Source organism: Macaca mulatta, chromosome 13, assembly GCF_049350105.2.
Source record: "Macaca mulatta isolate MMU2019108-1 chromosome 13, T2T-MMU8v2.0, whole genome shotgun sequence".
NCBI lineage: Eukaryota > Metazoa > Chordata > Mammalia > Primates > Cercopithecidae > Macaca > Macaca mulatta.
Window position 1 is genome coordinate 109,438,498 of NC_133418.1, and position 12,048 is coordinate 109,450,545.

The following is a 12,048-nucleotide window of genomic DNA, read 5'->3' on the forward strand; positions in this document are numbered from 1 at the left end:
ACACACAATTTACCCATGTAGAAACCCTGCACATATACCCCTAAACCTAAAATAAAAGTAAAAAACAAAACAAGTTTCACACTAAACTTTTTTTTTTTTTTTTGCCAAAAGATGAATATACCCATGCGAGAATTTCTCTATAGTTTCCTTAGAGCAGAGTTTGTGGGGTAGTTGGTTGTGTGCGTTTATTTGATATTGTCAAGTTGCTCCAAAATGATTGATTCAATTTGCAATCTCTCCAGTAGTTTATAAGGGTTGCTAGGTCCCTGAACATTCTAGAGGGTGATTGGTGTAAATCTGTGTTGTTTTAATTTGCATTATTGGCTTTTGGATTTCTTTTTTTGCGATTTGCTGTTGCTTATCATTTTTCTACTTTTCTTTTGGACATCTTTATAAATTCTGCCTACTGATACTACTAATACTTTGTTAGTTCTATGTGTTGTAAATAACTTCTCCCAGTCTTCATTTTTTTTTTTGTTTTGAGATGGAGTCTTACTCTGTAGCCCAAGCTGGAGTGCAGTGGAGCGATCTCGGCTCACTGCAACCTCTGCCTCCCAGGCTCAAGCGATTCTGGTTCCTCAGTCTCCCAAGTAGCTGGGACTACAGGTGCACGCCACCACGCCCAGATAATTTTTTGTATTTTAGTAGAGATGGGGTTTCACCATGTTGCCCAGGGTGGTCTCAAACTCTTGAGCTCAGGTGATCCGCCCACCTGGGCTTCCCAAAGTGCTGGGATTACAGGCCCGGTCTTCATTTTATGAATGGAAGTTTTAAATTTTAATATGGTCAAATTCAAGTGAGATTGTCTTAATGATGGGAGGGCAGGAAAATGTTTACAGGTCAAGATGCACAAAGCCCAGCTCATAAGTGAAAGATTGATCAGCATGAACTGAGTTGGCTCTTCTTAGAACTTTTGTTTTCCCATGGGAATTCTGTGTTTTTCTAGTTTCATTAAATCAGTGTGTTCAATTCCATGAAAAATTCTTACAGGATTTTATGTGAAATTGCATTCAATTTGTAAATTAAGAGGAATTGGCGTTTTTAAAATATCCACCAAAGGAGATAGTATCTCTCCCTCTTCATTCACCTCTTATAATTGTCACAAGCATGAAATTTTCTTTCAATATTTCTTTAAAAATAGCAAGTTCTTGGCTTAGCATTGTCTTGTCCATTTTAATCAGTGTGACTCCAACTTTCCCTGCCTCCATTGCCATGACCCTTCCCTTCTGCCCACCTTATCTCGTCATATCTTACTGCTGAAACGTACAGTGAGGACAAGCAGTGAGAAGATGGGTGTCTTTGTACCCTCTTCACTCTGTGCCTCCTAATGAGAAATGTGGACATTCAGTTCACAGCCCCTCAGCAAACATATATTGGGTATATTGTGCTGACTTTCAGACTCTTCTCTTTCCCATCGACTGACATTTTTTATTTTGTTTTGTTTTGTTTTTTTTTGAGACGGAGTCTCACGCTGTTGCCCAGGCTGGAGTGCAGTGGCGCGATCTCGGCTCACTGCAAGCTCCGCCTCCTGGGTTCACGCCATTCTCCTGCCTCAGCCTCCTGAGTAGCTGGGACTATAGGCGCCCGCCACCGCGCCCGGCTAATTTTTTGTATTTTTAGTAGAGACGGGGTTTCACTGTGGTCTCGATCTCCTGACCTTGTGATCCGCCCGCCTGACATTTTTTAAAGTTACATGGTTTTACCAGTGGAACTTTATTTCTCCTCACTTCTGGCCAATGTTGCCCTGGAAGCTGTTCTGAACACTGTGATCATGATGGAGCATGTTTATTTGGCCAGTCATCACCATAACCCTGCTTTTACTTTTACTTTCTTAATCACTTGTAGATTAGTTCTAGTCAACATTGTGCGTCTTATTAAATAATAAAGTAATGGAGTCTGAATTGGGGTTGATACCCCTTGGGGATTTTGTTTGTTTGTTTTGAGAAAGTCTTACTCTATCACTTAAGCTGAAGTGGTGGCTCGATCTTGGCTTCCTGCAGCCTCTGCCTTCCAGGTGGCTGGGACTACAGGCACGCACTGCTGTGCCCAGCTAATTTTTATATTTGTTGTGGAGACATGTTTCCCAGGCTGGCCCCTTGGCATGTATAACTAAAGAAAAACCGATTCGTAGATTTAGATTGGCTTATCATCTTCAGAGTGGTCTGTCATCTTTTGTGCCAATAATTTCATGCTCCCATGTGTTCTTCCTTTTTTGTGTGTGTGTGTTTTAGAGAGTGAGCTTTTAAATGCAGAGAGCATGCCTTGTTCATCTTTGTACACTCAGTGCTCTGCACATTGCCCTGCACTCAGCAGCTGCCAGTTGCCTATTTTGTGAAGATGTTGATTCAGTTATCTCCATTTCTTCCCCTTTAAACATACTCGAGCACCCGTGCCTACTTGGATGTGTGAACACATATGCATTCTTAGAGCTGGAGCATCAGTGTCCTAAAGCTGCTATCTGTCTGATTGGAACAGCACATGATTTGTTTCATCATTCTGCTGCTTTCCTACTTATTCTTCAGTCTGGCATGAATGGAGGAAAGGCTGGGAACAGATACTGAATCCCTTTTGTTCTCAGGGGATCTTAATGTTTTGTAGCCAATTTAATCTATGCATGGCTATACTACTTATCAGAATTCATAGAGAGGAAGTGTCTTCCAATACCCAGGACATAAAAAATCTGGATTATCACTTAGGTCTGTAACTCCTTCAGTAGTCAGCCAACTTAAAGTTTCATACATATGTTAACATAAATTTAATTAGTAGAAATTATATATTATAAATAGATTAATGTTTATTATATGTTTTTAACACAAATATATACATTGGACATTGATCAAAGTGATGTTATTTCAGTTATCAAGGAACTGTTTTACAGTGGCCTTTTGGGAATTTATTGAATTCTCAAATAGTGATTTTTTTTTTCAAATAGAGGTTATTAGTTTTTAAAGGTATGTTTTAGGAATCACATGTTTTCGGATTGAAAAAACATTGTGATTAAATTCTGAACTTTGGATATTCCAGATTACCCCTTTTGTTTCTATTTATTCAGAGGATTTTTTCCTATCAAATGGACTTTTGAGAAAGAAATTTATGTAAAATTTGAAGCATGTATAAAAGTAGAATAGTATACTGACTCCTTAGTGTCTGTTACTCAGTTTCAACAGTCAGCTCATGGCCAGTCTCATTTTACCTGTATACCCAGCCATTTCCCTATCCACCCTTCCCAGACATGAGCCACTGCACCCAGCCTGTGTTTTCTTTTAATTCATTGATCTGCTCTCCATTTCCTCCTTCTATCTGTGGCTCTTTTGCTTTGATTTTGTGTATGTGGGTTCTGAAAGAAAACCCAGACCATTTATTTTTTAGTTTCTCACTGTCTAGTTTTTGTTGATTGCATCTTTGTAGTGTTGTTTATTTTTCTTTTTTCATCAATATTTTCTCCAAATTGAGAGTTAGAATCTGAGGGATAATATGATTTTATCTGCACTAGATATATCCCCCCTTTTTTGGGGAAATAGTTTACTGTAATAGAATCATTTGAGGAGAATGAATGCTCTGGGCAAGTAATACTTATACTACTAGCCAGACTTTGGACCACAATCTCTTTTGCGCTGGTGAGCAGGGTTAATTACTTGTTAGCTCTAAGGATTTGCTTAGGGTAGGAACAGCCCAAATAGGTTGCTTCAAGGCATCATCTCAAAGTTTTTTGCTTCCGATTTGCTGAGATGAAAATTTGTTAGAGCCACATATAAAGGCAGTAGGGAAAAGGCTTTGTGTGAAGGCTCAAGTTGTGTTTCTGTGAAGAAAGTGCATTTAAATTACTTTATGGATTTTGAGATTTTGAGTGGGGCTACACTTCACAATTAAATCTGGAAGGATTTTGTACGGTTTTGAAAAATTTGGATCTAAGAGTATGTGGTAGAGATGAGTTCTTTAATTGTTATTATTAGCTTAGTTCAGAAACACTTTAGAAAGTGAGTAGTCAGATGTGAAGAGGGCTTTTGGTGGCATTAGAGTGTGACAGGTCATCTCAGTTTTGGGACTAGGAAGGAAAAAAGGTATATATTCATTTTCTATGAATAACAAACTTGGTGATATAACACAAACTTACCCTGCAGTCCTGGAGATCAGAAGTCTGAAATGGATCTCACTGGGCTAAAATCAAACATATCCTCAGGGCTGTGTTCTTTTCTGGAGGCTTGGGGAGAATCTATTTTTTTGCCTTTTCCGGCTTCTAGAAGCTGCCCAGATTCCTTGGCTTGTGGCCTCTTCTACCTTCAAAGCCAGTTGTGGCCAGTTGAGTGTCACATTACATTACTCTGACATTGACTCTTCTGCTGCCTCTTTCTACCTTTAAGGATCCTTGTGATTACTTTGGGGCCACCTGAATAATTCAGGATACTCTCACTATGTTCAAGTCATTTGGTTAGCAACCCTAATTCCATCTATAACCTTACATCCATGTAATAGAACATACTCACAGGCTGCAATGATTAGGACATGGGCATCTTTTGGGGGCCATTGTGTGACCTGCTATACAAGGTGAACAAAATTAACAGAAGCCAGGTGTTGCTTTCTACAATAATATAGTGCTTTTGACTACCTTGGGCATACACCATCACTGGTCTTGAAGGCTCAGTATTGAGAGCTCATGGTGTTATGTCACGAGGTACTGATATTTATAATTTTATAACATTTAAAGTTAGCTTTAGTTGACGTAAATTGTAACTGAATTAGTCTGATATGCCAACTCTAAATAACTTTATGAAGTGTTTTCTTTGACCTTTCAATTTCTATGTAGAAACATACATTTTTCAAGATTTGGTTTTTCTATGGGTATGGCCAAGAAGGAGGTAAACAGAACTTTCAGACATTTTTTCTTTCTTTAGACAGATGATTATGATGTCTGTTATACAGGTCCCTGCCAGAAGTACTGAACATAACTTTAAAAATTGTGACTGTTGGGGTTCCTTTATTAAATAGCTTTGTTTAGGGTGGTTACACAGTAACGTCTTTTAACTTTTAGTATATGTTAGGCTGTTTGCCATGTTGGTAACTGGCCTCCAGTTGTGAATGGAGTGTAACAAGCAGCAAAGTGAACCAATCATAGTGTGCAGCTAAACTACCGACCAGTCTTATTTTTGTATAATTATTGCTCTGTGGTTCTTTCGCATTCGCTCTCTCCCGGGTGTCATTTCTTTCTAGCATTCTGTAATGGCTCCCTCGTTGCATCAGATATGTTGCCATAATTAATGCATAATGTATCTGGGTGAGGCTGCACATCTATTAACGTTTATTGGTGTTGATACAGTTTTTTTGATATTAAGTTGCCAGCCTTAAGTTTTTTCTTCATTTCTATGTTCCCACCTGGATTTCAGGTGCCTGAATATATAAGCCTTAGTATACGGTGAAATTCAAATTGAAAAACAGTTTGGTTTTCTTTTAATTGTTTGCTCTGAAATATTTACCTTCTAGGTTTAACATATATTAATAGTACTTTGTAAATTTTCTTTATCAAGGTGACTGTTTCTGCTCTTTGTTTTGCTCTTATTTACATTTGCAATTTATCGATTTTTAAAATTTTTTTCTTTTTTAGACTTTTGTTGGTCGGTGGATGTGAAACTGCTGAAGTAGGCATGTCAAAAGCTTCTAGCTGTGGCCTTTCTGCCTGGAGAGTTCTTTCAGGATCTCCGTATTACAAGCAGGTTACTAATGGTGGAGACAGGGTTACTGCGGTAAGTATGAGTTACGAGTTATGGCACTTCACTTTGCTGTGTGTCATTTCACTATGCTATTTGTCTTAGATAAATAAGTCCTATGTAAGGTATAGAGGAAGAAATAATTTCGTCTTAAATGAGGACAGTGAATTAATGCTGGTATAATTTTATTTCTTTCAAATAGCAAATTCAACTGAGGCATGTTGTATTTAACTTGGAATAATTTTTAGTGGTGACATTTTCAGATATTAGAAAACCAACCTGACAGTAGTCCCATTCCTTGTATTTGCTTGTTTAGATGTAAACATGTATTAAGTGCTTTTTAATGTGTTGGCAACTATTCTGAGTGCTTTTTATATGCTCTAACTCGTTTAATTCTAAGTAACCCTTTGAGGTAAATATTGTTACTGGCCCAAGTCTGTTTGAGGAGGTGGTGAGTGAACTGTAATTAAGTAAGTTGCCCTGGTCATCCCGCTAGCAAATGGTAGAATTAGAGTCCAGATTTCCATATTGTTCCATATTTATATGGACTATTCATCTATCCATCCATTCATTCTATACTTACGTATTGAGCTTCTGTTTTGTGTCAGGCAGTCCTTGAGGCTATAGTAGTCAGCATAGGCTAGGCTCTATTTTGATAATTCAGACAATCAAATGAGCAAATGCAAAGTCTTGACATTTCTGTGGCCTATCATGTTCAGATTTTTTCCTTATTTTGTGGCAAAACCTGCTGTTGAGATCATGACTCTCCTGGGCAGCTTGTTTCAAGTGATGATTAAAAGATCCGTGGAGAGTGGTGACCTTTTGAGCTCCCACTATCTCAGTTTATGGTCTTAGGAAGGGAAGGGAGGATAAAAGTTGGAATTTTTATTGTCTTAGACCAGAAGTGACATTGGTTCTACTTACAGTTTATTTATTGTATTATGGCCCCCCCCAGCTTCAAGGGGCCTGGGAAATAGTTTTCTGTGTGTCCAGAAAGGTATGAAAAACTAGGTACTGGTAAAGAGTAATTATGTTTACCTCCTGGCCACACTGCAGTCTTACATATCTTAGTTATTTGTGTAAACTGTATGAAAGTGAACACTTGGGCCGGGTGCAGTGGCTCATGCCTGTAATCCCATCACTTTGGGAGGCTGAGGTGGGCAGATCACAAGGTCAGGAGTTCGAGATCAGACTGACCAACATGGTGAAACTCCGTCTCTACTAAAAATATAAAAATTAGCTGGGCGTGGTGGTATGCACCTGTATGTAATCCCAGCTACTCAGGAGGCCGAGGCAGGAGAATTCACTTGAACCTGAGGCAGATATTTTAGTATTTTAGTGAGCTGAGATCTTGCCGCTGCACTCCAACCTGGGTGACAGAGTGAGACTCTGTCTCAAAAAAAAAAAAAAGAAAAGAAAAGTGAGCACTTGGTCAAAATTATACAGCTTGGCCTTACCATGTTACTTAGGGGGCACTCAGATATTTTTTCAGTGAGGGAAGAAATCTAGAAATTAAATTGAAACACAACATAATCAAACATGTTATGCATTCATTTTGATAATTAGTTTGCCTAAAAATATATTGATTTCAAATTATGTTCTAAAACAACAAACTTAAAGATTTTAGTATTGAAAATAAACTAATGAAGATGTACTTTTGAAAAGAAATCTTTAGCAATTATAGTAATCCTCTGTGAATTTTATTTTTAGCATTTAATATATACTGCAGTGTGTGATTGTGATTTAACCCAACAAAGTAGTAGTTTCTTTTTCTTTAAATGAAGTCAACTTACTGGTTTATATGGCACCAGACATTAAACCAGTTTGTACGTGTAGAACAGCTTATGCAGTGCTGTGCATATGCCTTTCCTTCTATTTATTATCCATCTACCTAGTCTACTGGCCCTTTATTCTCTCTGCAGAACCTAGTAAGGAGAACAGTTGGTGTATTATTGGCCACGTTTCACAAATAAGGAGCCCAAGGCACAGCAGAACATAATAACTGAAAATAGAGGCATGAGATGGGCCAGATCTTCTAGTTTCTGTTCTGCACCCCCCACTGCATCAAATTATGTTCATATCAGTGGCACTAATATTTGCTGTGATGATTATCCCATAATCTATAAAAAGTAAAGTGAGGTAGAAGTTACTCGTACATATTGGACACATTAGTTCATATCTGTAGGAATTTAGCTATGTTTATCTCTCTGATTTAGGTCATATCCAGCTTGTAGTTTTATATGCAGGCTGTTTCGGGGCAGATCTTAGAAAGAGTTTGAGGAAGTTTCTCTTAGCTCTGTCTAAAGTAAGCATGATGTCTGCAGCTTTCTTGGCTCACTGCAACCACCGTCTCCCGGGTTCAAGCGATTCTCCCATCTCAGCCTCCCAATTACCTGGGATTACAGGCACCCCCTATCATGCCTGGCTAATTTTTGTATTTTAGTAGAGATGGGATTTCACCATGTTGGCCAGGCTGGTCTTGAACTCCTGACCTCAGGTGATCTGCCTGCGTTGGCCTCCCAAAGTGTTAGGATTATAGGCCTGAGCCAACATGCCCGGCTAAGTCTGCACCTTATTTTCAAATGATTCAGTTAAAAAAAAAAAAAAAAATTGAAAGTATATGTGTCTGTATACATATATACACACACACATAGAGATAAAGCAAATGTGACAAAATGTTAATAACTGGTCTAGCCAGGTGAGAGGTATACTTGTGTTTCATTGTACAATCATTTCAACTTTTCCGTAGCTGTGAAATTTGTCAAAATAGGGTTGAGGAGAAAAGGAAAGTTGGTGCATGTAGAGGATATAAGGAGAGGTAACATAGGTAAGTGGTGACAGTCCCTTTTGGTTTGGTGTAATCAAGTGTTTATTTGGATGAGCAAATGGGAAGTCACATACCAAGGAACGTTTTTTCACCTTGGTTTCTTTGAATTCTCCTGTGCTTTCCCTTTGCACCTTACTGAAGTATTGGAATCTGCTCTGCTATGTATGGTCCTTCTCCTTGTGGCCTGAGGCTTCGATATTGAAGTCTTTTAAAAGAAAATTGCTTGTGCACTGACAAAATAAGTGGGAAAAATATTGAATTGCAAATTGAACGCTCTGCTGTATGATTAACTTCTTGAAATGCTGCAAGTGTATTTTAATTATGTTAGTGGCTGTGTCTTGCAGCTAAACTTACAGTCATTCTGCATAGCCTTCCCTTACCTCAAAATAATTTGAGGTTATGGGATTAGCTCTTTTTGTCAGGCAGCAGACATTATTCTCATTGAACCTCCTCTTACTGTTTGTTTCAGGTTGCTGTTGTCTTGGTGTAGGTATTGACTGAAAAATGCTGCTGACACCTCGTAGCCTCTCACAAGGCTGCTGGGTTGTAAAACAGACTATGCAAAATTCAATGTGTGCATTGACCCAAGTTTCCAAATTAATGTTAGTGTCATCTATGTGAGATAGTTTTATTTATTCATTTGTTCAACGTTTAATCACTGCTCCAGGTATTTGGAATGTAAAATTACTGGTAGCAGCCCTCAAGGGATTCATCGCATGTTGAAAGAACAGCTATGTCTCAAATAAATGCGATAAGCTAGAACAGGTACCAGATTAGAATTCAGTAGCTGGGACAAAGGAAAGACTCAGGCTGTGGAGTCAGAAGGCTGGTGTTTGAATTCCACCTTATCCCTTGCCACTGTAAAGGCACTTGATAAACTGTAAGATCTACAGTGTTATTGTTGTCTGTGTTTTTAAGATCAAAATTTTGGAAAACTGTAAGAATGAACAAAATTGACTGAATTTTTATTATTGCTGCTGCTGCTGCTGCTTTTTCAATATAGGAGGTTGTTGTGGAAAGAACATAGACTTTTTGAAATCCTATTTCCATGAGAAATCCTATTTCCTTGAAAAAACAGAAGTAATCAGGAGGAATACTTCTGTAGGATCCCACAGCCTGCCGGCAGCTGTGCCTGTGTACTGTAACTTTTCTTTTGTCCAGACAGGAACTGTCCTTGCTCCGGCTAAGGCCAACCCCTGTGTTTGTCTGCTAGATCTCCCACTCTTGTTTATTGAAGGATGTTCCTCTTACATCAGGAATTTTGTTATCTCTTAGGTTTATCAGCATATAACATGCTTTTATTTTTCCTCTCACAAAAACTCTTCAAACTTCACTTTGCCCTCTAGCTACCATCCCATTTCTTTTCCTTTCCCTACAAAGTTCAAGAGTTGTCTGTACTTGTTTCCAATTCCTCTCCTTCCATTCTCTCTTGAATTCACTTGAATGGAGATTTGCCTCCATCATTTCATGGAAACTATCCTTATTGATATTATCTATGTCTTCCAGCATTTTACGAGTTTGTTTTTTTGGTATTCTTTCATTTCTACTAATTGCTTATACAAAACCCAGCTTATTCTGCTTTCCTCTTTCTCTTTTTTGTTGTTTTATTTCTGTATTGTCACATACATAATATTTATACATTGGTGTCTACTTTTCTTCCCAGCTTTCTTTAGTCTTAGTCATTTATTTATGTACTTTAAAATGCTTACTCAGTTCTTTTGCTGAAGTTCTCCCAGTCGTATTGTGGTTGGATGAAGTTATTTCCTAGTATGTTTTGAGAAGGGATCATAGGTGATGAGTTTCTTAAGTTTTTGTATTTTATGTTCAAAACTGTTTTGCCATAGCCTTGATATTTGAGGGAAAACTTGTCTGGCTATAAAATCCTTGGTTCGCCTTTTCTTTCATTAAACTTTTAAAAAATGCTACTCTTGTTTTGCTTTGTATGTGGGGTTTAAAAAGTCTGATGCAATCAAATTATTTACCCTTCGTATGTTATTAGTCAGTTTTTCTTGCAGGTCTTTATTTTCTTTATCTTTGAAATCTAATAGCTTCCTAGGATATTGTAGTTGATCATTCTGAGTTTAAATTTCCTAGGTATGCATTGGCTCTTTTAGTGTGTAGATTCAGTTTTTTTCTGTTTTTATTTTTTCCATTTTCTGTTTCTGTAAAGTTTTCGTGGATTATAGTTTAAATATTCTGTGCTTTGGTTTTGTTTATCTTCTTCAGATTCTATGGCAATCCAAATGTTACTGCTTTTTACTATATTCTCTTTCCAGTAGTTTTTCTTTACTCTTTTTACCTCTTCCTTTTATCTCATTTCCTTTTCACTTCTTAACTCATTTTAATTTTTTTGTTGTTTTCATGTCTTCCTTTAAAGCCCCTTATTAAATTATCCTTTGAATACCTTGTATTCTTTAGTTTTTAGATAATTTTGTCTTTTTCTTATATTTATTTGCTGAATTTATTGAGCTTTTTATTATTAATTCTTTTTCACTTTTCTTGTCCAGTTCTATTCTCAGTTACTGAATTTTTTGATGGCTTTTCAAGTTGTCCACATTCTCAAATGCTTGTCTGACTATATTTAATTCCGTTTGGAGTGCTATGTTAAAGTTTTCTTTTGCTTCATGGTTGTTTTTTCAGCTATAATTTCCCTTTGTTGACACGTGTTGACTTTTGTCTTCTCATGTCTGCAAAGTGTTTGTGACTCTCTTTCTTGTTCATTTTTATGATATTGGAATACTTTACAAGATTCGTAGGTTAATGGTGCCTTCTTTTGTCAGTATAGCAAAGTTCATATACCTTACTAGATTTTTTTGGTTTTGTTTTGGTGGCAGGAGGGGGCGTGGATCTTCTGATGTTGTGGTTGTCTACTGTCTTGCTGCACACTACATTTGCCCCTTTGCTTCCTTTCCCCCTTGCCACCCCTTTGGCAAAAGGCACTTCTTCCTATTTGCCATTTTTCTCCCTCAGAAGCTCTGTGTTTGGAAGCCTGCCTCTTCACATCATGCCCACACTTAGGTCCCTTCCCTGTAGGCCATGTCTGATCAACCTGGATGCTGTTATAGTATTTTCACTCAGAGTGGACTTAGTCTTTTTGGTGGCGGTTTTGGTTTTAAATGGACCTTAGCCATTTTTGCTAGCTCCCCTCTGTCCTTCCCGGGTGTTTTTCAATTTGCTTTTGCTCACCACCACACCTTGTGGCAGGTCACAGTGGGGGTGAGTGGGGACATAGGTTTTAGCAGGAGCAATGGAGATGACACACTGGGATTTGGTGATTTCTTTCTTTTTGCTTACAGTTACTATAAAATTTTATCTTCAGGCTAAGCTGAGAGCATGGTTTTTGTGTAGATTTATCTCCCTTTCTTGTTCTTACTTTTTTTGGAGGAAGTATTTGGAGATGTGTATCAAGGCTGTCCCTAATGTTTTCAACTCAGAAGTTCTGGCTATTGTGAATATTGTTGCTGTGAACATTCATGTACAAATATTTGTTTGAATGCTTGTTTTCAATTCTTTTGTGTA

The 12,048-nt window shown here is 37.8% G+C and overlaps 1 protein-coding gene across 2 annotated transcripts in view; it reads left to right on the top strand.

Annotated features, from left to right (window-relative positions):
- NBAS (NBAS subunit of NRZ tethering complex) overlaps nucleotides 1-12,048 on the top strand; it is a 390,381-nt gene that overhangs the window by 47,743 nt on the left and 330,590 nt on the right. For both annotated transcript variants that reach the window (XM_015111744.3, XM_077960110.1), the window contains exon 10: nucleotides 5,600-5,738. In XM_015111744.3, the coding sequence (XP_014967230.3) occupies nucleotides 5,600-5,738 (139 nt within the window). The remainder of the gene's footprint in view (nucleotides 1-5,599; nucleotides 5,739-12,048) is intronic.